At 36.1% G+C, this 27,668-nt stretch overlaps 1 protein-coding gene across 3 annotated transcripts in view; it reads left to right on the top strand.

The window, feature by feature from the left end:
• The first annotated feature begins 6,610 nt into the window (after positions 1-6,610).
• The window catches only part of WDSUB1 (WD repeat, sterile alpha motif and U-box domain containing 1), a 59,831-nt gene continuing 38,773 nt past the window's right edge, over positions 6,611-27,668 (top strand). The window contains exons 1-5 of one of the 3 annotated variants that reach the window (XM_069080854.1): positions 6,612-6,867; positions 9,527-9,664; positions 9,785-10,200; positions 12,825-13,009; positions 23,167-23,259. In XM_069080854.1, coding sequence (XP_068936955.1) covers positions 9,803-10,200; positions 12,825-13,009; positions 23,167-23,259 — 676 coding nt within the window. In that variant the 5' untranslated portion in view covers positions 6,612-6,867; positions 9,527-9,664; positions 9,785-9,802. Of the gene's footprint in view, positions 6,868-9,526; positions 9,665-9,784; positions 10,201-12,824; positions 13,010-23,166; positions 23,260-27,668 lie in introns of all 3 variants that reach the window. The other 2 variants (XM_069080855.1, XM_069080856.1) reach the window with 2 other exon arrangements.

Raw genomic sequence — 27,668 nt, 5'->3', positions numbered from 1 at the left:
CCTACCTGTCAGGGCTATTGTGAAGATGAAATGAGGTAATTGTAAACTGCTTAGCACAGTACCTGGCACACTATCATATATGCTGTCATTATTATTTTACTATTATTACAGACAATTATAAAAGTGTGGCATAATCCTTTAAGAATAATTTTAGGAATTTTAAACAATGTGAACTGAAACAGGCAGGGAAAACTAAATGTCGGTTTTTTAAATGTCTTTGCAAATAGATGAAGATCCAAGAAGTAACTGGATCACTGTTCAGGGTAGATAGTAGCATGACAACCCATGATATAGAGAAAATAGGTGTTGCCACACACACATTTCTCACTTTATTTCTCCTTTCTCTGCCAAAATATCTGTACTGAAAAGGACAGAAAATAGCCAAATAGGAGTTGATACTCAGTATAAGTAGGGAGATACTCACCTACTAGCTGCCTTTGTTGAATTTAAGTCATCTGGCCAGGCAAACTACTTCTCAGGTTACTGAAAGAACTGATAGATTTCATTACCAAAGCATTGTCAGTGTTCACTGAAAGATCATGTAAAAAGGGAAAGGTGCCATAGGAGTGTAAATAGGAAAGCTTTGCTCTGATTTTCAAATAAGAAAATGGGGTGTGTAATTTGTGTGATGTAAAGCCCTCATCTCCTCTCCTGAACTATTTACAAAAGCATCCTAATTGGAATGCCTGCCTCAAGACTCTTGCCCTTTCTATGGTCAGCTCTGTGTATTGGGGATAAAAACAGTTATGTGATTGATATTCCCTTGCTCAATAAATTCCTTATTGCCTGCAAGATCAAATATTGGCAGCTAGGTTTGGCATTTAAATCACTTCATATCTGTCTCAAAGCTACCTTTCTATTATTATATATAACTCCCTTTTATGCACACTATAATCCAGTCAAATGAGGCTTCTCATTCCACATACATGATACTTAATCTCTTATATAGGCTCTCTCCCATGCCTGGAATGTACTCCCTCAACTGAAATAAGTGGCTGATTTCTCTCCATGATCAGTTCAAGAGTCACCTTCTGTGAGGCTTTTCCTAATCCTTCAGGTTCTAGAGTTTCCCTCCAAAAGGTTTAAAAAAAAAAAGGTTGTTTCCCCAAAAGTAAATTGCTTGAGGGCAGACACTTTCATTTTTAAAAGTCTTTGTTTATCCAGCACTTACCACAATACAAAAAACAGTGCTTAATAAAAGTTTGTTGATTTGACTAGATAACTCAAGTTACAAAGTAAAGATTCAAAAAGGATCTAGAAAACCCAGAACACTAGTCAAAATCCAACGAGATAAAATTTAATAGTAATAATGTAAAATCTTAGACTCATAGTGTTTAAATGACCTAATTTTGGATAAGGAAATAGGTTGAGAGAGAACAAGTAACTTGCCTTAGGTCACACAGATAATGTGGTAGAGCTATGATTTGCACCTGGGTCCTATGGTGCCAAATAAAGTTCATGACAGGTGTGACTAAACAACTGTTCATTTGAAAAAGACTATAAGCTCAAGATAAATCAGGGTGATGTGGCAGCTCCCAAAGCTAGTGTCCAGGACTGGGAAGGTGATAAGCCTATTGTACCCTTTCCTGGTCAGAGTATATCTGAACTATCATAGTCACTTCTGAATGTGACATCTTATGAAGGCTGTGAATGAAGTTGAGGGAGAGAGCCACAAACTGAACTTAATGGCTTTGAAGTATGATACTTAGGACAAGTTCTGAGAATAGATGACACTCAATTTCAAGTTTGGAAAGACATTATATATTATTCTAATGCTGTTATTTTGATAAGGGCTGAATTGGCCCCTGTTGGATAGAGATAATGTAATGTGTAAGTGGCACTGGCCAGCTATGAGTTCTTTGCGCAAGACCATAGAGGATAAAATTCCCTGTTCCCAAGATATCATGTGGCTAAATTTTTGGTGATTCCCATTAAAAGGGTGACCTGTCTGTGATGAAAAGAGCTAGGCTGCTCATTTATAGAAGTGCAGCTGAGATGCTGGGTCTTCTACTGCAGGTCATGTTACCAAAAGACATAAATTTTGAAGCATCAGCTACATCCTCCTTAATCTATTTGTCCTTGGAAGACTACTGGCAAAGACAGTTACATCACAAAAGTCTACAAGACTGCACAAACTACTAATCCATAAAATAGCCCCAAAGACAATGCGCTCACTACCAATTACTACCAATAAGGGAACTAGCTTCCCTGGCTTCTAAGATGACCTGATGTGTATTTGTCCAAGACAGCTCTGAGAAGAGCTCATTCAGGTGGATAATGTGAACCAGATAATGGCTTAGAGATACAGAGAGAATTCAGATCATGATTCTGGAGAACAATTTGGAACTAGGTCCAAATCGCTATAAAACTATGAATAGCCTTTGACCCAGCAATACCACTATGAGGTCTGTATTCCAAAGAGATTGAAGGAAAAGGAAAAGAACCTCCAGTTACAAAAATATTTATGGCAGCTCTTTTTATAGTGACAAAGGATTGGAAATTGAGATGCTTATCATTTGGAGTGGCTGAACAAGTTGAGGCATATGATTGTGAAAGAGCACTATAGAACACTGTGGGAAATAATGAGGGGTCTAGTTTTAGAAAAAACATAGCAAAACCTATGTGAACTGATGCAAAGTGATATGAGAACTGGGAAATCATTGTGCTCAGTACCAGCAATGCTGTAATGATGATCAACTGTGAAAGCCTTGGCTATTCTGACCAATATAATGATCCAAAACAAGTCCAAAGGATTCATGATGAAAAAAAATTCTATCAACCTCCAGAGAGGAAATTGATGAACTTTGAGTGCAAACTGAAGTATAATTTTTTCATTTTATTTCTTTATAAAATGGAAATTTTTTGAATTATTTCACATGTATAATTGATATATTGCTTGCCTTCTCAGTGAGTGAGGGAGGAGTGAGAAGGAACTTAAAATTTTAAAAGAATGTTAAACATAATAATTTTTTTTAAATATTAAAACAAAAGAAATGTTGGTGATGCAGAAAAAAAGCCATATACTATCCTCATGTTAGAGACTAACATCAAAAAGTTAAGCTTATTTCTTTTTAAATGAATTTTTATTAATGTTTTATTTTGGTATCACCTATACTTCCTAATATAGTCTTTTCATATCCTTCCAGAAAGTCATCCCTTATAACAAAGAGGAAAAGAAGGGAAGTCCATTATTCTCTTCTTTGAGACCAAGTGTGGTCACTTTACTTTCACATATTATTGTATATGAGAGAAGCTGAAGGTCATTAAAGTTGCTATGCAATTTTCTGAAGGCTCTACAGATCTTTTTCCCCTTATGTAATTCTAGGCCTAACCTAATTTCTCTTTTTAAAAATTTTTTTTATTTTAAAAAAATTTTTGTTTTTTTGCTTTTTAGAGGGGGCAAGGCAGGGCAATTAGGGCTAAGTGACTTGCCCAAGTTCACACAGCTAATAAGTGTCTGAAGCCACATTTGAACTCAGGTCCTCCTAACTTCAGGGCTGGTGCTCTATTCACTGCACCACCTAGCCACTCCTACTTTCTCTTTCAATATCTGCCCCAGATATGTACAGACACAAACTTATACACATAGACAGGGGACATAAATTGTTGATGCAAATGCATGTCAATCTAGGCAGTACAATTTTCATCCACTTGATTTTTCAGTGTGGATGCTTTAGTCAAACTCTTCTGAATAGTTATAGATTCCATCTAGCAGGCTCTGCAATTTCTTAGGCTCGATACAAGCAGCATGATGTCATGCAAACAGGCAGAGAACCATACCTACAGGAAATCTTTTAGTGAAGCTATATCTCTCTATTTTATGTCTGATATCTGTTATCAGGTAGTAATTGAACAAGGTTATGTTTTATTTTTCATATAATCTTAAATTATTTTGACATGCAGTGGGAGACCCTTGGAACCAATATGCTTACAAATACACTAAAGAAAATAACACCTTAAAAAATAGGCTAACTCAAATAGCAAAAGAGGCCCAAAAAGCCAATGAGGAGAAGAATGCCATAAAAAGTCGAATTTGCCAGATGGAAAAGGAATTTCAAAAAGTCACTGAAGCATGGTGGCTAGGTGGTGTAGTGAGTAAAGCACCAGCCCTGGAGTTGGGAGGACCTGAGTTCAGTTCCGGCCTCAGACACTTAACACACACACAAAAATAAACTAGCCGTGTAACCTTGGGCAAGTTACTTAACCCCAATTGCCCTCCAAAAAGGCAAAAAAAAAAAAAGTCGCTAAAGAGAATAACTCCTTCAAAATTAGATTGGAGCAATTGGAAGCTAATGACTTTATGAGAAATCAAGATACTATAAAACAGATCCAAAGAAATGAAAAAATATAAGGCAATGTGAAATATCTCATTGGAAAAACCACTGACCTGGAAAATAGATCCAGGAGAGATTATTTAAAAATTATTGGACTATCTGAAGGCTATGATCAAAAAAAGAGCCTAGAAACCAACTTTCAAGAAATTATCAAACAAAATTTCCCTGATATTCTAGAACGAGAAGGCAAAAGAGAAATTGAAAGAGTTCACTGATCACCTCTTGAAAAAGATCCCAAAAAGAAAACTCCTAGGAATACTATAGCCAAATTCCAGAGTTCCCAGGTCAAGGAGAAAATACTGCAAGCAGTCAGGAAGAAACAATTTGAGTATTTTGGAAACACAATCAGGATAACACAAGAACCTAGCCGTTTCTACATTAAGGGATCGAAGGGCTTGGAATATGATATTCTGAATGTCAAAGGAGCTAGTACTAAAACCAAGAATCACCTACCCAGCAAAACTGAGTATAATGCTACAGGGAAAAATACAGTCATTCAGAGGAGTTTCAAGCATTCTTGATGAAAAAACCAGAGCTGAACAGAAAATTTGACTTTCAAATACAAGAAACAAGAGAAGCATGAGAAGGTAAACAGGAAAAAGAAATCATAAGGAACTTATTAAAGTTGAACTATTTACATTCTTACATGGAAAAACAATAATTGTAACTCATAAGACTTTTCTCCATATGATAGCTGAAGGGAATATATATCTATGTATACATACATCTATATGTATACATCTATATGTATGTATAGGAGGATGTATGTGTATATAAATACATATGTGAGAGTGGGCATTTTTATGTTCATGTATACATAGAGGACACAGGATGAGTTGAATATGAAGGGATGATATCTGAAAAATAAAATTAAGAGGTGAGAGAGGAATTTATTAGGAGAAGAAGAAAGGGAGAGATAGATTAGGGTAAATTATATAAAAGAGGCAAGAGAAAACTGTTACAATGAAGGGGAAGAGCAGGAAGGTGAAAGGGAATGGGACAACCTGATTCTCATTGAATTTGGCCCAAGGAGGGAATAACATATACACTCAATTGGGTATCTTACCCTACAAGAAAATAGGGGTATAGGGGATAAAAGGGGGGATAGGAGGGCAGATTGGGGGAGAGGATAGTTAGAAGCAAACATTTTTGAAAAGGGATAGGGTCAAAGGAGAAAACTGAGTAAGTGGGGGGCGGGATAGGATGGAGGGAAATATAGTCTTTCACAATATAACTACTATGGAAATGATTTGGGTAACTACACATGTACAATCTATATCGAATTGCTTATCTTCCCAGGGGTGGTGGGTGAAGAGGGAAGAAGGGGAAAAAATCTGGCACTCAAAATTTTAAAAACAAATGTTAAAAAAGTGGCTTTTTACATGCAACTGGGAAATAAGATATACAGGTACTGGGGCATGAAAACCCATCTTGCCCTACTAGAAAGTTAGGGGGGGGGAAACGGTTATAAGGGGTGAAGGATATAAGAGAGAACAGGTTGGGGGAAGGGGTATTCAGTAGGCTTGCTATTTGGGGGTGGGGGTAGGGGAAAGACGGGGAGAGAAAAAATTGTAACTCAAATCTTGTGTAAATGAATGTTGAAAACTATAAATAAATTAAATTTTTTTAAGAGTAAATAACCTTAGGAGCGATAGGCATTTAGGGTGGCCACCCAGAGTTAGAGAAGGGGTGATATCTAGTGACCTTTATTTTACCGATGAAGGAACTGACACCCCAGAGAGAAGAAGCGACTTGTTTCAAGACCCAGTGGCGAGTATCAGATTCCTCCTAGCTAGAAATCCAGGGGGGCTTCTCCCTGCCCTGTTCTTTCTAGGAGAAGAGGAGTAGAGGACAGAGGTTCAGTTCAATACACATTAGAGACTTCTTTTAAGAAACCACACCTCCAACAAAAGAGAGGCAACTTGTTTAGGAGTTAGAGGCAAGAAAAATCTGGCTCTATTTCCGCCTCTGCTACAAACTGGCTGAGAGACCCTGGCCAAGCCTCTAGGATGGTAGAGACAGAGGCGCGGAAGGTGGAGACTGCCTTTAGAAAAAGGAGTTTTTAGTTCCCTCGGTCCCTGAAATCACATGTCCATGCCCTATGCCTAATTCCATCTAAAAGAGAACTGGTTTCAGAAGGTTCTACAGAGTTCTTTCTTTTCCTTCTTATTCTAGACCGTCTCCTCCTCCTCTTCCTTCCCCTCCTTTCGCCCTCCCACAACGCTGGGTGCGCACGCACGCGCAGTTGCACCTCCACGCCCCGCCCTACAGGAGGCGGGCCCTCCCCTTTTTCCCACCCTCTTTCCCTCCCTCCCTTCCGCTTCACCTGTCCTGGACGCGTGACGCGTCTTGGCACCCAGGAACCGGCATCTGAGGGCGGGTTGCCGTGAGCATCTCCATTAGCGCAGTCTCCGATGTGGGAGTGGCCCGCCCGCGGCCAGCTGCACAGGAAGACTCTGTGAGAAGTGGCCTGCGGCCCGGCTCCAGCTGACCGGACAGGCGGCCGTGGCCGCCGTCGCCGCCGTCGTGACAGGTGGGAATCGAGGACGCTGGGGAGGCTCGTGGCCCCGCCTTCCGCCGGCCCCCCTCCCTACAGCCTCTGAAACGCGCGAGGGGCTCTTGCCTCTCTGCCTCCGTTCCTCTCGTCCCCTTCCCGCAGCCCCGCGTCCAGGGCACCTCTGGGCAGGGTCGGCTTCGGCAGGCGCCTGCTACCTAGGCGTCTGGGACCAGGATCCCCTTTACTTTGACAAAAGGGCATCCGCGGAGACCCAGGATCTGTTTGCCCCTTGGGCTTGGCGGAAATCCGGCGGTCTACACCCGCTTTCCCTTAGTCCTGTCCGACGCCGGGGCGTCTGGCGTGACCTCAGGTGCGGCCTCTGCAGAGGCTGGTGTGGGAGGGGACTGACCGGTGCTGGGGGCGTCATTCCAGGATTGATGATAATCGTTGATAATTTATCAAGTGCTTGAACATCTCATTTGATCCTCACAAACTACCTTACTAACATTAGCCTTATTTTAACAAGGGGGAAACAGAGGCAGACCTTTTAGTGACTTCCCCAGGGTCCAGTGTGTGTCTTAGTAGGATTTGAACTCAGGTTTTCCCTACTCCGGGTCCAGGTTCTACCCATTGCACATTACCTTTGGGCTCTCCCCTGAGAAATGATCCTGTTTGTCTCCTCTGGATCCTGTTTGGGCTCACAAACAAAAGTGTTCTGGCTGGGAGCCCAAGCCCCAGAATCTGTCCTGAACTACGCAAATCTCAGTGGGGCCCCTGGGGAATCCAGACAAACAATTGTTCCCCTCATTAAACCAAACCCGCTTTACTTCTGGAAGTGAGTTTAGAGGTCACCTTGTAGAGTAGAAGCTGTAGTTCTCCTGGAGTGGAGAACAAAGCTTAGGTAAAAAAGTGGGGATTTTCGAGACCCAGTTAAAAAGTTTGTCAATTAACCAAAGGAACAAAAAGTTGCTAGCTAGATTCTTTTACTTAAATTGCAATAACTTGTATTGCTGAAAAATATTCAAAGCATTATATTTCAAGAGAGTTTGAGAATTTTTTGCTCTTGAATCTTGTTTTAATGTCTGCTCTAATGTTGCAGAGCTGGTTTTGTCAAACTCTGCAATTTGTACTGAAATGATTTTGTTTTTTTAATTCTGATAAAGTAGATCTTTTCATGTGGCGATGAAGTCAACAGCCCCAATGATAACCTGGTTTTAAAGGTACTTTTATTTCTCTGATTTAAAGCATATGCCTAGGAAGCAAACGCAAAAGAAAAGGAAAACAAATGAATCCTATACCTCAACAAATACGCAAATAAAATTTCTTATTAAAAAATTAGTACTACACCTTTAGGAAAAATCTGTATATAGCTTGACTATGCTTTTCCGAGATCAGCAGACTTGGTTATACTAATGTAAGCTGGAAATTGTAGAGGGATCTCAGTGGAAAACGAGCTGCAGGGAGAATAAACTCACCAGGGAGTACTACCTTCTCATGGATGTGGATGTATACAGAGAAGAGTTCTAAACCTGTGGAGGTTAATAGTCGCTTGAATTATACCACAAACAAATTCATATGTTTTCATATGATCAAAATCAGTGTTCTTTTGATTTTAGTACTCTGAGCTTTAGCTTCAAGCAGTTATTATCTAATAGGATTTCACAAACAATTGTAGTTTCAGAGATGGCCCTACTGAAGGAGCATTGTAGAAATCTAAGGGGAGGAGGTGGCAGGGGCAGGGAACCACTGGGACATAAAGATTATTTGTCAAGCTCTTTATCTGAGAAATTAATTTTGATATTTGGTATATCTGGGCACATCTGGCAGTAGATTTGTGGAAAGAGTTAAGACAAATATAACTGACCAGCTCCCCCCAATGATAACTACTGCAATATTTTCTAGCAATTTTCCAACTCTTACCAAATTCTTTTAATTTCTTTCCTGTGATACTTTTGTTGTGGTTTTGGATACAATTTAATATCTATCATTGGATTTGGCTAAAATAAATATTTGTGTAATATTGAAAATCTTAGAATTCGGAGCAGTGATCAGTCATAACATGAGGTGATTCACCTCCAGAGGTAGAATCTACATCCCAGGATGAGACATACTTTGTCGAGAGGGCCATTATGTTGATTTCTTTTGAAAATGTTTATGAAGTTGCATTGCAGTGTAGTCTAAGACCATTTTCTCCACTCAGCTTATCTTTGACAACAGCTTCTCAGCCTTTGGGCTTTCTTTGTGTTGGCTAGTATTAACAAGTCTTTTGTATTAGAAAATGACATTTTAATGCTATCAGCCCCAGAGTACTAACTGACATTGCCATGACCCATATTTTACTGTTTCTATTTCCTTATTCACATTGCTCCCTATTCCTGAAAGGCATCTCCTGTCCTGCCATTGAAGCCTATCCTTTAAATCCCATGTTGATCACGCTTTTGCCCTGGATATCTCCCTAACTCCCAAATTTGTAATAACTCCCACTCTTCTTTGATCTTAACATAGAACTTTATATCTGTTATGCACTTTGATTACCTTATATTACATTTATCTGCACATGTGTTATATCATAGATCTTCAGTCTCAGAGAGTCAGGGACCTCGTCTCAATAAACTTTGTATCATCTCCTGAGCCTATTCGCTGCTCTGCACATAGAAAGTGCTTACTAAATGTTTTTGAAAATTTTTTTTTTTAGAAAAGGTCCAGGAAGATGAAGAAGATGAGGCATTTGGATTTGGCAACTAAGAAGTCATTGGTGGTGATCATTATCTCTATGTCTAGAAAGATGAATTGTTCCTTAAGTAATCAAAATAGTAATTTTCATCTTAAATAGGTATGTAAGATGAAATGCTTAAAATAGATTTTATTCCTTTGACAAAGATAGGAGTTGTATTTATCGGATCATTAAGGAGAAGGGTATTTTTATTTTATTTTATTTTACTTGTAATTGCAGGGTAATTACATAAGAAACATGGTGACGCTAATTCATACACTAGCAGATCATGGTGATGATGTCAACTGCTGTGCCTTTTCTTCTTCCCTTTTGGCTACTTGCTCCTTGGACAAGACACTACGTCTCTATTCATTAAATGACTTTAATGAACTCCCATATTCTCCACTAAAGTGTCATACATATGCTGTCCACTGCTGCTGTTTTTCACCCTCAGGACATGTTTTAGCTTCCTGTTCAACAGATGGTACAACTGTCTTATGGAATACTCAAAATGGACATATTTTAGCAGTGTTGAATCAGCCCAGTGGCAGCCCTGTAAGGGTGTGCAGATTTTCACCAGATTCTACATATTTGGTATCAGGAGCAGCTGATGGCACTGTGGTCTCGTGGAATATGCAGACATACAAGTTGTTTAGGTATGGGTCTTTGTGTTTATTTTTGCTATATTAAGAGAATAATCAGAAAGTCATTAAAAAGCTAAATGCTGTAAGGTGTTTTAAAAACATATTAAATGTTTTACGTAATTGTACATGCATAATCTATATCAGATTGCTTTCCATCTCAGGAAATGGGGAGGGAAAGGAAGGAGGAATAGAATTTGGAACTCAAAACTTAAAAAAAAAAAGGTTAAAAATTGTTTTTACATGTAATTAAGGAAAAATAAAATATTCTTTAAAAATAAAAATAAAAACCTGGTTTGGGGAAATTGTAAAGAAAAGCTTCAGAGGATCATCAGCCATCAGAAAATGTAAAAAGAAAATATAGAGATTCAGCATAGCTATGGTGCTTTTGGCTAGGGTAGATTTGATCCTGAGATGTTTACACTTCTAAGTTTTCAGACTTCTTTGTTTGTATATCACCTTAATTTGCAGATATTTTATTTTTACTTTTTAAAAGAGTGCTTGTGATTAATACTATCTGTGTTTTTTAAAAGGACTATCCATAACTTTATCATTTGTAAATTGGAATGGGATGAGACTGGGCCTGGGCTTACATTGCTATAGGGAACCTCCTATGGAGAAACTCTGACCAATGTACATACCAACTTTCTCTCTCCCCTCTAGTCATATTCAACAGCTTTCCATTTTGTAAATATTGTTTTCTAAACGTGTAATTGTTTCTTGGCTTTAAGTATTTGAATCAACATATTTTATATCTTTATATTCATTGAAAAAAGGAATCTTAATCTAGGGTTTCAGTGATTCTAGTTGTCATTTTGCCCCTAATTTAACAACTCTTCTAATGTTTTAGTCCTCCTTAGCTACAAAATAAGAAAATGTTTCAGACCACCAAATTAGTGCTATGATGATCAGGCCCAAAACGGAAACTTTCTGCCCAAAAGTATTTTATTTTCACTTTTTTAAAAAAGTACTGATGGTTAAGAATACCAGTAACTTTATCACTTACAAATTGGAATGTGATGGGACTGGGTTTGTAATTTAGTTGAGATAGGTAACTCCCTATAAAGAAAGGAGTTTTCATCGTAGAGGACAAATGCAGATGTGTACCTCTCTGCCTAATAGACTTAACGCGTTGTCTGGGGCACTGAGAGATTGTAGAAATAGTCACTCAGGTTTATACAGCTAGTGTGTATGTGAAACATGAACCTAGTTCTTGTGATTCCAACACTGGTTTTCTATCCACTATGCCATGCTGCCTTTCTGTTTCAAAAATATACATTTTAAAAAATTGTTATTACTTCAAGGATGTGTGAATATATTTGTTTAGATGGGATAGGGCTTCTTGTGTGGAAGTTTTAGTGTAGAAGAAGGCCAAAGAGGGAAGACTAGGGATCTTAATATATCTTGACGTATGTTTAAGGTTAAGACCAAAGTTGTTTTCATTGGTTTTCATGTAATTTGGTTTAAATAAAAATAATCTTACTAGTAATGAGGTTTCCATTTATTTGTTTTGCTTTTATGATAGGGAGAAGCTATGTTAGTTATTAACACATCTTTTATTAGATTTTTAGGTAAATGTGCCAGTTATTTCAGTTTTTTTTTTCATTAACTAAATTGTTCTACTTATATTCCTTCAAAAATTCTGTCAAATGATCCTTTGAGAATTATTAATTACTCTACCAGAGTACCAACTATTCTCTAATTTGGAAGGATGGAGGAAAGGTAGTAATTTTCTAGCAATATTTAGAAACATATAAAAGATGAAATGAAAGATACCTATGATAAAATACTGCACTCATAGGCTGTGATAATATAATTAAAGATTATCTTAAGGGAACTTTTTTTTAACTAAGGGGATGATGGCTCATGTCTTTGACTAGTTTAAGTTTTTAGCTGATAGTATATAGGATGTGCATACAGTAAATTTAGCCACTGGATCGGGCACTTCACTAATTGTTGTATTTTCACTTATTTTAAGAAAATAATTGAGTATATAATTATCATAATTCCTTACCTTTTTTCTCAATACAAGTTTGACTTTACTTCAGCATTGTTTTTCTAAGATGAATTTGTGTTAGAAGTGGTAAAGTGGAAAAAATTCATGTTGCTAAATAGTTATTTGGGTTTGAGAAGGCTTTGAATTTTTTTTAAGTTACAAATAATGTGTAAAACTTAATGTGAATGTGGTAAATTTAATTTTATTGTGGTTAGGTCAGACTGTGTAGTTATTTTGAAGATAAAGGTATGGTAGATGATATTGTCTGTATTTGCTATTTAATATATTTTAATGTTTGATTGTGTTACCTGCTTTGACATTTGTTCTCCTTTATGCATATCTCTGCATGAAAAGCTAAATGTTAATTGACTTTTTGGTAAGACATAGGCAGTATGATCTTGTGAAATACATTATTTGGGATAACATTGAATTTTCATTTTATTTTAAGAGAGCTTGTTTCAGTTTAGTCATAGAGACGTTTTTTCCTTTGGGCATGCATTAAATTTCTTCTTCATTGTAAAGGAAGATTAGTAGACATTTTTTCCCTCTTTAAATAATAACTAGTATTTTTGTTATAAGTTATATTTTCAAAACAAAAGATGTTTAAAAAACAAATTTCTTTCTCTTTAACTCTTTATTTCAGATGTGGTAGTGTTAAAGATGGTTCCTTGGTAGCCTGTGCATTTTCTCCTAATGGAAGCATCTTTGTCACAGGATCGTCATGTGGAGACTTAACAGTCTGGGATGATAAAATGAGGTGCTTACATAGTGAAAAAGCACATGATCTTGGAATCACCTGCTGTGATTTTTCTTCACAGCCAATTTCTGGTTAGTTGTTTTACTGTTATATTCTCTTCTACTACTCTTTGATTGTTTTATTTATTTTCTTTTTTAATAATAAACATTAATATTTACATATGATTATATATTTTACACTAGTACTAATCATAAATATTAAGTTCTTAATCCTATCCTTTAATTTCTTTATTCTTCTTTATCCTAAAGACATGTCATAAGAAATAGTGAACTAAGCTAGCATGTCTGGGATGATTCAGTTGCTGATAGTATCATAAACCCAAATTCATTAAGTATTATTATTTATGGGAGAAGAACATTCTTTTATTTTTTTTTCATACTGTAACCCATAGAGGGTTAGAATTTGATGAAATATTTTATATGGTATATTTTAAATGGAAAAGGTAAGGGCAAAGGATGCATAAGTTGGATTAACCTATGGGAAAATTGTATTTTTTTTTTTTGCTTTTTGGAGTGGGGGAAGGCAGGGAAATTGGGGTTAAGTGACTTGTCCAAGGTTACACGGCTAGTAAGTGTTAAGTGTCTGAGGCCAGATTTGAACTCAGGTCCTCCTTACTCCAGGGCTGGTGCTCTCTTCACTGTGCCACTTAGCCGCCCCAGAAAATTGTATTTTTGACATTTTAAAATTTAGTTTCTCATTCAGTTTAAAATTTATAACTGTTCAATTATATATTTATAGTAATTACAGTAATATATAATTTACAGTAAATACAGTAATATAGAAATCTTTGGAATCTGAGCTAATATTTAAAAATACATGTTTGTATTAGACTCTAAATAGTATCAGGGAAATCTATTTGGTTTTCATGAATAGCAGATTCTATAAGAAAAGAGTATTGTGGCATTTGAAGATGCTTCTTTAGTTCAGACTTGAAGTCACTTGGATACTTTAGATTTTTATAACTTCTAAGAGTTTTTATAAGAAATCTAGTTTTTCACCGGTTAATAGGAAACGGTCTTAAGTCGTCTATAGTAATGAACAAATTAATCTTTGTGAATTTATAACTACTTCTTAGGAGGTATGTTAAATGTGTAAAATAACAGCATTCAAACAAAGAATGCACATTAGGAATATATACAGGTTTAGCTCATTTTATGTAATAGTTGTGTTCCTCCAGAAATTAATATTAATCAAATACTGTTTTAAATCTACCAAGTAGACTTGCTATTTTAAAGAGCACTTTGAGTAAAAATGAACAATAATCCTTGTTTTAATGCATTTAGTACCTTAAATCTATCTTTAAATGCTCTGCAGAAATGAAGACAAATCTAAATAGCTGTAGAAACATTAATTGCTTATTGTTAGGTTGAGCCAATAAAATTTAAAAAGACAATACTACCTAAATTAATTTTCACATTCAGCATTGAACAATGTGAAAATTCCAAAGGATACTTTATACAACTAGAAAAAAATGATTATTCATTTCTAAGGAAAAAAGAGTAAAGAATTTCAAGGGTAAAAATTTTAAAAATGGCAAAGAAAGAGTGTCTGTCCATACCAGAAATCAAATAAAGTAGTGCTCTTTAGAAGGCCTTGGTACTGGTTAAAATTTATGTTGGCTCAACCTACTTTGCTTGTGTGAGCAATTACTATTTCTCCACCTAAATAGGTCTGTCTTTACTTCAGCAAAGATTGTTTTATAGTTCATAGATTCACACATTTTTAAATTGATAAATAGAGTTCCTGGGTGTATCTTGATAGATACTTGCCCAAATACTTTATAACTTCTATTTTAAATGGAATTTTGCGTTTTAGCTCTTCGTGCTGAGCTTTGTTGGCAACAAACTGGAATGCTAATGATTTGGGGAGGGGGGGCGTGTTTCCTGCAACTTTGCTGAATTTATTCATTGTTTTAATGAATTTTTGTTTGACTCAGCCTTCACTTATAAGTGGATCTTATCATTAGCAAAAAGTAATCATTTTATTTATTCTTTCCCTAAGCTTATTCCTTCATTCATTATTATTCCTACCAGTTTTATAGATCACAAACCAGAGACTTAAAGAGCTATATCCACTTAGCTAGTAATGTAAGTCATAAGATTTATACTAAGATCTTTCTGACTCCATGCCCAGAACTCTATTGCTGTGTTGCCTCTTCTTTTGCAAGATTTATATCATAGCATAGTGCTAGGTATAAAATAAGTACTCAGTAAATATTTATTGTCTGAAAAGAAATCATCTCTCACTATAGTACCATTACCTTCTTCCATAGTTTCCTGGGTCCTGCTGTAATCATACCCCTGCATAGGTTTTTGTGGGAAGCCTTGTCTTAACTATAACTGAATTCTTCTTTGGAAATGCTGTCCACTGTGTAAAGGACATAAATGTGGTATTTTAATAATTGAAGGGATGATGTAGTCTATGAAAGACTGAAAGTCAAAACTGTATTTCTGCCCTAGATGCAACTTTAAGGAATTCTCCTTCTTTATTGCTAGCTTGAAGTTACCAGTGGATGTTAGAAGAGGAGAAGCAACCGTGCCAATAACAAAATGAAAAGTAGTTGATACTGATTTTGCTTTTTCATTCTTGGATCACCCAGTTTAGATGCATTTATACTTGTTTTACCTAAATGATGTGAAATTGGATTAATTTAGCCTTGGGGCAGGAATGTCTTCTTTTGACTTCCATTCTTGATCATTGATGTGGATGTTCTTTCCATCCATACCAACTAAAGCACTTTATTACTTGTCCATCTTGTGAGCTTTTGACCACCTCCTTCAACAAGTCTGCAACAAGTGACCCACCTAACATGCTAGGGCCCTTATTTACTTTCTTCTGTCATCAAGAAGATACCAGTAGGGCAGATGGGCCGTCTGTTGGTTATTCTCCCCTCTTGCCACATAAGTCAACTGATTTTTTTTTAATCACTTACTTTTCTGATATCTTTTATTCTTGTTCTTTCTAGTTCCACATTTGTTATGTTTTAGAGAACTGACAGAGTATACCAGAATGCTGTGATGTACCTCTCCATTGTCTTCAAGTAATACTGATTTTTTTGTTCTTCAGAGATTATAGTGTTCTGTGATTCAAAGCCATACAACACTGTTTATGGAATATTTGGGGGGTTTTTTGGTTGTTTTTTGGGCAATTGGGGTTAAGTGACTTGCCCAAGGTCACATGGCTAGTTTTTGTGTTAAGTGTATGAGGCCGGATTTGAACTCAGGTCCTCCTGACTCCACCTAGTGGAATTCATATAGTTCATTATGTATATTTTGATTACATATAGTCCAACATATTTTGGTCCTGCCATAGTTATTTCAAATGAATTTCTCGTAGTAGCTCTTCTTGCTGGATTTGATTGTTTATATGTAGAAATGGTGATGAGTTATGTGGAATCTTGATTAATTTTTATGTGTGATTAGTAGGCATTTTTTGGACACTTTTAAAGCAGCTTTTTAATTTTTCTGTACAAAATCAAGTACTCATAGCCAATATACTGTAAGCTAATGGGAAAAGTTTCACTAAATCTTTTAGTCAGTTATAATAAAGATATGACTGTCTGGATTATTGCTTTTGAAAACATACCTGTTCCCTGCTAATATCCTCATTGAGAATATCCTCAATATTTGTATAGGTTTTCCTTATTAAAAATGGTATATAAATGGGAAAGTAAGTATGAAAGTTGGTAGTTATTTTAGGTTTTTTGGGGAGGGCAGCTGGGGTTAAGTGACTTGCCCAAGGTCACATGACTAGTAAGTGTTAAGTGTCTGAGGCCAGATTTGAACTCAGGTCCTCCTGACTCCAGGGCCAAGTGCTCTATTGACTGCACCATCTAGCTGCTGTGTTGCCTGAACCCAGTTGGTAGTTGTTAATAAGCTCTTAATTCTCAAGGGGAATGGGGTGAGGAAAGAAGATATTTAAGGAGATATGAGATTTTTTCCCAATCTTTGGTGCCTTCAGATATTTTGTAAACCTATCCCTCAACATTCTAACAGTTTTGTTGTAACCAACATAGTCTAGCAATTTTTCTCATCTTTATTCTCTTTGATGCTATTTATACCTCCTCTAGAAGCATATTCAGAACTATTAAAATTAAAATCCAATTATGATGGTTCTGCTGTCTTTGAGTGTGAAAATGAATGTTTTGTTTTTGTATTTTTTAGAGAATGGAGAAGGGAATGGGTATTCATGTGGAATCTACATTATGTTAGGCACTGCACCAAGCACTTTTACAAATAGCTCATTTAACCCTTACAATAACCTCATGGGATAGGTGCTATCTCATTTTAGTTGAGGAATCTGAGACAAACAGAGGCTAAGTGACTTGTCCAGGGTTGCACAACTAGTAGGTGTCTGCTTCTAGACTTGTATTCAGATCTTTCTGCTGTCAGACAAGTTTTTTATTCAGTAAACCACCAGCTGCCTCTTTATTAAAATCTTAACACATCTATGTATCTTTTCCAGTTTTCTATTCTTTGAACTCTTTCCATTTTCATTCTTAAATACCCTTTACTTAGTTGAGTCTCTTTACTGCATCTCTCTGTAATATAAGGTAGTACTACTCATAGGCTTAGGATCATAGACCTTGAACTAGAAAGAATCTTGGACCATCTAGTTCAGAGGTTTCAAAAACAGCCTGTGGGATGCATGTAGACCATAGCAGTCCTGTGTGTTGCCTGAACCCAATTAAAATGTAATTAGAAAACCGTTAACAAGATAAATAAAAATACAATAAGACGTAAATAATATTATGTTTTAAAACTAAATTAATCATAGCCCTCAGGGATCCTGATGTACAGTTTAGTGGCCCCTGTTTCTATTTTATGTTGATGCCATTGGTCTAGTTCAACCCCCTCATTTTATAGGTGAGGACATTTAGGCTTAGGGAAGCTCTAAATGATTTGCCCAGAGTCACAGAGGGCGGCTTTGAACCCAAGTTCTATGACTTTTTAGACAGTGTTATTTCCATTGTACCATGCTGCTTCCCTATGACCTTTCTAGATTAAAATTTTAAAATAAGTTTATATTGCCTTTGTATTGCCTGTTGCTAACATGCAAATCAGTCAAGTGTTCAAAGGCTAAGTTGCATTGGTAGCTCTTTTGATTTCCTTGTTATTGCTATTAATTTATGTAAATTAAACCTAGATATGAAATTATTGTAGGTTGTCTGTTTCCTTTCTTCTCTCAATAAGCATTTCTCATCTTCATGAGGTAGTTTATAGGATGGAATGGATGGAATTATTTTAATTGCATCTTTTTCCAGCTAGAAACTTTCTTTGTTCTGGCTAGTCAGTGGTCTGACTCTACACAGACAGCAGATTCAGCAATGACTTATCAGTAACAAGTTATTTATTATAGATATTAGTAAAGTTTTTATAGGAAAATTGAAATCCTAAAATTAGTTTTGGTTCACATTACTATATTAAAATTATTTTTTCTTTTATAACTTTAAAAATATATACTAAATTAGACTTATGAAAATATTTATTCTTACTAATGTAACGTAGATGAATTAAAATAGACATGTATGGTTATATTTCTTTTAAATCATAAATTTCAACCAAAGAGTTGTTAATATGTTAATAGTGATGACAAAATATTTTAATTGTATATAAATCCAAAGGACTATGTTATAAAAATATCTCTTAAATATTGATTTTAGTTCTCCCATATACATAAATACTGAGTATCAAACTTGTTACAAGGATAAAAGATAAAAATTAAAAATTAGTTCCAGCTGGATGCTAATAACCACCTTTGTGTTTTGTTATAGAGGACCTATTTGTTGACATGTTTCTAAATGTCCATTTAAAAAAAGTGAACTAGTGGATTAAGCCAAGTCAGACTGGCATATGTTCGGTTCTTTGTCATTCTCTGAAAGTTGTATATGTTTATATCAGATCATGATAGTTGCTCCTGTGACATCATCCTCAAAGGTCAAGAATATAGTCTTAAATTATAAAATTTCTCTGTGCAGATTAATCATTTATCGTTCATTCATTAATTTAGCTAATTGTTTGACTATGATCTCGGTAAGTAAGTTCTGTTAAGTGTTTCTGTCTCCACAGGTGATTTAAAATCACTTCTTGATTATGATTTATTTAGTAACAGTTACAAAGGCATAGCTACATTTTATCTAAGACCCAGAGATAAAAAGCCTAAAGTATTTAAACTAAGCCATTATACCTTCTTACGGTCAATTTATGATTATCTTCAAGAGGGATTATCCATATTATAGCTGGATTATCCCTAAAAAATCTTGCTTTCAAATCCCTTATATAATTATGAAATTAAAACACTTAGTTTCTGCCTCATTCCTATAATACTTTGCATTTCTTGCTCCATTGATAGCATGGAATAAGAAATCTAGGAAGAGCTGAACTGAGAGAATGTGTGAGAAAACTACATAACTTCCTAACTTTTCTGCCTTAATAAAATTTTCACAATGTGGCCTCGTTATTCTGCTTCAGTTATTATAAATGCTTAGACTGTCTAACACATTTATATTCAAATGTAACTTTAAACGCATTCCAAAGTCCTCCATTATATAATAGATAATTAATTGCATTTCAATGAGTTATATTTAATAAATATTATGTTCTTTTCTCAAACAATAGGATAACATAAAAATACAATGATTCATAATTAAGCATTTAATTTTATTTGTGATAAAGGAAATTTAATTTTTAAGAAATTTAACAAATGTTTATAAATGGCTACTCTGATATTTGCATTGGGAAAGATTATGGAAGAAGGCATTCCAGATAGGGAGAACAGCATGAAAAAAAAAAAGCATGAAAGTGAGAATGAAGTGGGGAACAAAGAGTAGACCAGCTTGGTTGTTATGCTGTGGTTTATGAGAATTCTCAAGTTTATGGTATTTGGAGAATATAAGGTTGAATTATAGATAGGTAAGGCCAGATAGTAGAGGATCTTGAAATCTAAGTAGAGAAGATTAGTTAAGACTTTGTCTTTTAGGCACTGAAATGCCATTTAGAGTTTTTTAAACAAGGTAGTGTTATAAAGAAAGTGATATTTTCACTAGTTTGGCTCAGAGATCATGGCTAGGTAGTAATGGGCAAGTAAAGTGTTTATTTATGAGATTTTCAAACAATTTTTCTAATACAGTGACTGCTTTGTGCCCATGTAGCATAGTGTTGGAATTGAAAAAGCATGAACTCTGATTTTTGAATCCTGCCTTTAACACTAGCTGTGTGATCACAAATAACTTAACACCTCTAAACCTAAGTTTCTAGATCTATAATGTGAGAATAATATTACCTATATTACCTACATCATAGGTATTGTGAATTTTAAAGTCAGAAGCATAAGATGGTTAAGAGAGCAATGGATTCTAAGCTTGTAGGCTAGTGAAATACTGAGGCAGACCATGAAGCCAAGGTAGGGCTTGGAGATAATGGAACCAAGAATGGAAAAGATGGAGTAGGAGAAGAGGAATGGTCCAAAACAGGGATTCTTTTTTCCTGCTACTTAATAGTATTTTATTTTTCCCACTTACAAATAAAGATAGTTTTCAACATTCACTTTTATAAGATTTTGAGTTCCAAATTTTTTGTGAAGTCAGGATACTTTAGATAATAATATCTGTAGCTTTTTGCCGTCTTTAAAGTAACAATATAAATAGCTACTGTTATGATTATGATAGTGGGACATTCATGCAAAAAGGCTCATACAGGCAAATAGAGGACCACAGTTCAGGTAAGAGATTAGATAATGAAAGAGAAAAATGTGAGAGTCACATACACTGGATAATTAAAACGATCAAAGTAGATAAATTTGTTTTCTAGGGCTAGAGTTTGGACAAAAGACTAAAAAGAAATTTAAGAGTAAATCTTGAATGCACACAGGAGGAAAGAAATAAACAAGAACCAGGAGAAAAATGAGAACTGATGAAATGGAGACATTGTGGTAATTGTTTTCAAGAAATTTGGCAACTGGAGGAGACAGGTTCAAATGAAGATTCTTGAAGTAGAGGAATAATAATGATGTTTGAAGTGAAAATAGAAACTTTTGAGGAAGAAGAGATTGGGGGAGGAGATAATAAAAAAGAAGAACTTGATTGCTCACAAATGGAGTCAGCTTTAGAAAAAGGAGAGATAATTCTTTCACAGAAAACAAGAAAAAGGGAAAAATAGATACAGAAGAAAAAAATGAATTGGAGAGAAAAATAAAAGAGAGAATTTATATTTGACCTCTGTCTTAGCAAAGCAGGCTAGATCATTTATCCAAGAATGAGAGAGGGACAAGTAGATCTGGAGATTTGGAAAAGACTTGGAATGGTCCCATTGGTTATGAGAAGCAAAAATAGTTTTAACTTTGACCAAGAGTTTTTATAATATTAGAAAAAGTAACTTAAGTCATTTTCTTTGTGAATCAAGTCTTTGGTAAGTAGAGATTTTTTAAAAATACCTTTTACAGGAAACTATTTTTAATATGTAATAAAAAAGAGCAATTAAAAGGATGTGTGATGTTCATTTGATCAAGAATGCCTTTTTTGTTGTGCCTACCCTTTGATCAAGCAACACTACTTCTGGGTCTTTATTCCAAAAAGATCATAGAAAATGGAAAAGGACCCACATGTACAAACATATTTATAGCAGCTCTTTTTGTGCTGGTCAAGAATTGGAAATTGAGGGAATGCCCATCAGTTGGGGAAAGGTTGAACAAAGTGTGGTACATGATTGTAATGAAATACTATTGTGCTATAAGAAATAATGAGCAGGCAGATTTCAGAAAAACCTCGAAAGACTTACATGAACTGATGCTGAATGAAGTGAGCAGAACCAAGATAACATCGTACACAGTAACAGCAACATTGTGCCATGATCAACTTTGATAGATTTAGCTCTTCTCAGCAATACAGTGATCTAAGACAATTCCAAGAGACTCATGATGGAAAATGCTATCCACATCCAGAGAGAGGACTGTGGAATCTGGTGCAGATTGAAGCATACTATTTTCACTTTATTTTTTTTTCTTTCTCCTGGCTTTTTCATTTTGTTCTGATTTTTCTTTCACAACATGACTAATGTGGAAGCATGTTTAATATTATTGTACATGTATAGCCTATATCATACTGCTTGTCATCTCGGGAAAGGAGGAGAGGAGGAAAGGAGGGAGAAAAAAATTTGGAACTCAAAATCTCATAAAAGTGAATGTTGAAAAATATCTTTACATGTAAGTGGGAAAAATAAAATGCTATTAAGTGGGGGGGAAAAGAATGCTTGTTTTGACCCATTCCTCTTCTCCTCCATCTTTCCCATTCTTGGTTCCTTTATCTCTATGCCCTACCTTGACTTTATGGTCTGCCTCAGTATTTTACTAGCCTAAAAGTTTAGAATCCATTGCTCTCTTAACCATCTTATGTTTCTGACTTTAAATTTGTCATCCTGATTCAGATACAGTAATGAAATTGAACTGACTGTTATCCATTACAAATTTATGGTTCATAATCTCAGTTCAGCCAACAATTCTTCTACTCTATACACTCTTTCAATTCCCCCTAAATCATACACCATGGTGCTTACATCAAAACTTATCCTTTTTAAAGAAACCCTCAGCCATACCCACATATTCCTGCATGGTGTCTTGTCCTGTTATTTAACAAGATGATTGAGGGCAACTGTTATAAGAGATCTTTCAACTCCATATATTCCTTAAAAAAAATTAATATTCTTTTACCTTCTTGTTATAGGATATTTATCTCTATTCATTGTTAAGGGTAACTCTTTTACCTGCACCGTTGATCCCCTTCTTTCCTGCCTCTAACAAGATGTTATTCTAGCAAATTTTCCCATTCTCTATTCAACCCATCTTCTGTACTAGCTCCTTCCCAATCCTAAAAACACCTTCCCTGTCCAGGTGCAATCTTCTTTCTCTTCTCCTTTTCTCATTATCTGATCTCTTTTTCCTAACTGCATGAGTGCAAATATACAAATATTCTATCACTTGTAGGTAGGACCTAGAGCTCTACCCTTGTAAGAATGTAATTGGTCGTTTTTGGAGTTCACAGAAAAATGTCTAACAGTGGTATACTTTGTAAAATCATCTTTTTTCTGATATTAGAGGAACAAGGTAAATGAATACTACTTAGGAAAAATGCTTGAATAGGGATATTATCAGATCTTAGTATGGAAAAAATCTGTTTTCTTAGACCATTAATCCTTTTCATTAATTTTGATTCACTTAAAATATTTAATTTTACCAGATGGTGAGCACGGCCCCCAGTTTTTCCGAATGGCATCATGTGGTCAAGATTGCCAGATCAAACTTTGGGTCACTACACTTACAGATTTCTTAGGTATGTATGCATCTAGAGTCATATACAAAGAAGTGTGGTGACTGTTTTTATACTTTTTAAAAAAAAATAGTGACCAGGCTACTTAAAACTGATCCTAAAACTGGTTTTATATGTTTGCTACCAAATAAGATTGTTTACATTAAAGAGAGCTGTGGTAGACCTTGAGTAAGGCAAAAAAAAATTAGATAAAACTTTGTTCTTGCTTTCATGAAAGTTCTACTGTAGTCAGGGGATAAGATAAACCACAGATAACTGCAGTATATATTAAGTGATAACTTCACTAGAGAGTTGCAAAGCAAAGTGCTAAGTGAGGGAAAGATTTCTGAGAGGATCAGAGATCTGGCATTTCTCCTCCCCAACTTATCCTGTATTTATGTTTTTATTTATTTATTTATTTTCTATATGCTTATATATGTATTTATTGGCTTTCCAGATACGATGTAAGCTCCTCAAGGGCAGGGACTCTGTCTCTTTCTTTTTTTGTATCCCTAACACCAAGCACAGTGCCTGGCATATAGCGAGTACTTAATAAATATTTGTTGATTGAAAGCTTCCTTTAGCTTTGACTTGGGCTTTAAAGATAAATAGAAATTCAACATATAAATAAAGGAAGAAAGACATTCTGCTAGTCATAGAAAACTGGCAAGAAAACAGCACATTAGTGGGACCCATTTGAGTTAGAAAAGTAGTGTGGTGACAGCCTATTTAATACTTTGAATGCCTGGAAAAGGAGTTTGAACTTTGGAAGGCAATTTAGAGTATCTGGGGTTTTATTTGTCTTTACCAGACTAATGCATGATGAAAATTATTCTTCATATTCTTTGAATATGAAGCTCAGGCATGTGGTAATCCAGGCCTTTATTAAGGCCTATATTTGCATATATGTTAGCCACAACCTTTTGTGTCCTTGTCCTACTCTATCCTACCTTTTCATTGTTCCCTCTACTAAATAGTTTAAGACCCTAAGAGAACTCTAGCTGGAAGCCAAACCACTGTGGACAATGAAATATACATGAATTTATTCTTCATTGATGAACAAACTCTTCCCTGGTCATATCTTCCCCATTCTGGTGATTCTGAATCCCAGCTCTCATTCAAACTTCATTCTCCATCTCCAGCTGCCTAATTTCTTATTTCCATTCACCTCAACCCATACTCTGCACACCTTCTAGTGTTTTGTTTCAAAGCTACTTATGCCTTCAACTGTGTGCTCTGGAATGCCTGCTCCATAAGCAATAAGCTTAAATCTTTTCCTTTCCCACTCCTTCCATCTTTAACTCTGAGGGATCTAGATGTGAGCTGCCCTTTCAGCCCTGGAAGTACTTTTACTCATTCCTTCCAACTGACTAGTTATGGTGGAGATATTGAAATACTCCTCCCCCTCCCCCCACCCCATTCAGGTTCTTTACCTACCACCATTCTCCTCTTTGAGGTCTTTACATTCTACTTCCCAGTCAAAATCCTGGTAGCTATAGTCTGTAGATCTCTACATTCCCCTTTCTTCCTCAAGGAATTTGGTGTCTGGCTTACAGGCTTTTTTTTTTTTCCAACTCCTGCCATCATACTCAATTTCAACATACATAGTAATTTGAGTAAAATTACAACATACATAGTAAATTGAGTAAAATGAAATTTCAACATATGTAGTAATACTCCCTCAAACACCCTAACCTCATAGTTTCTCAGCATACTCTTTTTAATCCTCAGCCACACACAAAGATGTTCATCTTGCCATCACTCACAAATGTTCTACTTCCATGTTCACGAACTCTGGAATTCTCTTATGTGATCACAGTCTATTGTCATTCCACCCCTCTGCCTTGCAACCCCGAACCCTGTTTTTCATTCACATTGTGACTTCCAATCCTTCCATTTCTCAGTTATTTCCAGGCCCTAACCTCTTTGCTCACATCTATGGACTCACAACTTCCAGACTCCCATCTCCAACTGTATATAGAACATCTTAAACTCTTAAACTCATCATGTCCAAAACTCAACTCATCTTCTTCCCCTCCCCCTGCCCCCATTCCTCTTCCTAGTTTATTTCTTTTGAGAGCACCACCTTTCTTCCAGGCACCCACATTCACAACATAGATGTCATCCTTCACTCCTCACCCTCTCAACTCTGATATCTAATCTGTTGCTCAGGCCTGTTGATTTTACCTTTGCAACATCACTCAAATATGCTTCTTTCTTTGCTTTTCCACTGACATCAGTGCCCTGGTATAGGCCCTCATCACTTCACACCTAGATTATTGTAGTAGTTTTCTGGTTGGTTTGCCTGCTACAAGTTTCTCCCCACTCCATTCTATCCTTCACTCAGCTGTTAAAGTGATCTTCCTAAAGCACAGATCTGACCATAACTCTCTTCTCCCCCTCTCTTTTTTCTCCCCCCCACCCCTAAACTCCAGTGGCTCCCTGTCACCTCCAGAATCAAATATAAAATTTATTGTTTAGTATTCAAAACCCTTCATAACACCCCTTCACCCTGGAGCAGCAAGCACCTCAGCATCCCCAGGGTGGCTGCCAACACAGGTTCTTAGATCTGCTTTTCTAAAGGAAAGCAACTCAAAATGGGTTAACAAGCTTACTTTAATCAATCAAACATATCATTTACCTTGTTCAGGGGAAAGTCAGCACCCCGAACTTCAGAGTATACAGAGGTTACAAGCAGAAGTTACAAGAAAACAGCAAAACTTATCGAGCAGACAGGCTTCCAAACTGTCCAACCATTACATTGAAACCAAATCACAGTTACGAGAGAGGGAAGCATCAACATCTGGGTTTTCAAAGCTGGGGGGCTCTCAATGGTTGCCCAGAGTCTCATCTGGTCAAATCACAAAACACTTCTCAAAGTGAGCCCCAAAGCAAAGCCTCACAACAGAATTTATATAGCCTTCTCCTGTCTCAGAGAATGTAACAACCCTCTTGACCCACAGCCCAATCACAAAGCACCAAGGTGTGGGCGTTCCTGATAAGCAAGCCTGGACCACAGCCTCCAAGTGCACTTAACCTAGGGGCAGGGAAGATCTTAAAAATTTGAATTTCCATTACCCACTCCTACTTCACATACTCTTTGATGCAGTGACACCTGCCATCTTGCTGTTCCTTGAACAATACTCTTGTCTCCTGACTCCAAGGATTTTCATTGTCTGCTTTTGCTGCCTGGACCATTCTCCCTCCTCATCTCTACCTCTTGTCTCTACTGGCTACCTTTGCATCCCAACAAATTCTACTTTTTATAGAAAACCTTTTCTAATCCCCCTTAAATTAGAATTAAGGCACTAGAGTGCCTTCTTTTTGTTAATTATTTCTCATTTATCCTGTCTTTAGCTTTTTTATACATACTTTTTTGCATGTTTTCTCTGTGTTCCCTCCAGAGGAAAGATTGCCTTTTGCCTTTCTGCAGGGCTTAGGACATAGTAATAACTATAGCACATAGTAGGAACTTTTGTGTTTATTCACTGACTACCGGGGTAGTCACCCCCTGGAACTCTGTTCTGTTATCAACAAATTGCCCTTCCTATTAGACCTGTTTGTCTCATGTTCTTCCCATATCTTTGCAATTTACAAAACTTGACTTCTCCCATGTAATGGTGTATCCCTAGTATGGGATTTACCTTCACTCCTGCCCCTCCTCACCACTCCCTTCCCCAACACTGGGCAGGAAGAGGAAAAGGTATATTTCTTGCTCCATATTCTATTCTTCTCTTACCATCATCATTCGGCAAGCAACCTCTAATTGACCTATTATGAGATTCATTGAATCCATTTTACCCTGGTCCTTGTGACTATTTTCTTCTGCTCCCATAAGATCCCCCCTTTTTCAAAAAATTTGGTACTTGATTCACAGTATCCTTTTCACCAAACTCTGCCCTTGTAATTTGGGTTTCACTTTACGTCTTGATGTCCACATATATACACTTGTATAGCCTCCTTTGTTCATAATTTTCTAGTTCATAGTGAAAAAAAAGATAATCTGTATTTCATTCTGTACTTCTGTTTTCTGAAATTATGACTGATTTCAGAATTCTGAAGTCTTTCAAAGTTGTTTCCTTTTACATAAATTTTCTTCTGGTTCTGTTTTTTTACATTATATATCAGTTCATTAAAATATTCCCAAGTTTTTCTGAATTCTTCATATTTGTCTTCTGATAAATAACATTCCATTATATTCATATACCACTATTTGGCCATTCTTCAATCTCCAATTCTCCAACCTTTTGCTACCGCAAAAAGGCCGGGTCTAAATATTTTTGTACATATAGTTACTTTTCCTCTGTCTTGACCTTTTGGGAGAATATGTCAGTTATAGGTATTACTTGATCAAAGGGTATGAACAATTTATTGACTTTTATGTATAGTTCCAAATTGTTTTTGACAAATTTAGAGTTTTGCTAATAGTACAT

The sequence above is a fragment of the Petaurus breviceps genome, unplaced genomic scaffold (assembly GCF_028583685.1).
Source record: "Petaurus breviceps papuanus isolate PSGF00001 unplaced genomic scaffold, PetGlider_PUasm1.0 91133, whole genome shotgun sequence".
Lineage (NCBI taxonomy): Eukaryota > Metazoa > Chordata > Mammalia > Diprotodontia > Petauridae > Petaurus > Petaurus breviceps.
This window is presented reverse-complemented; position numbering and strand designations above follow the sequence as displayed.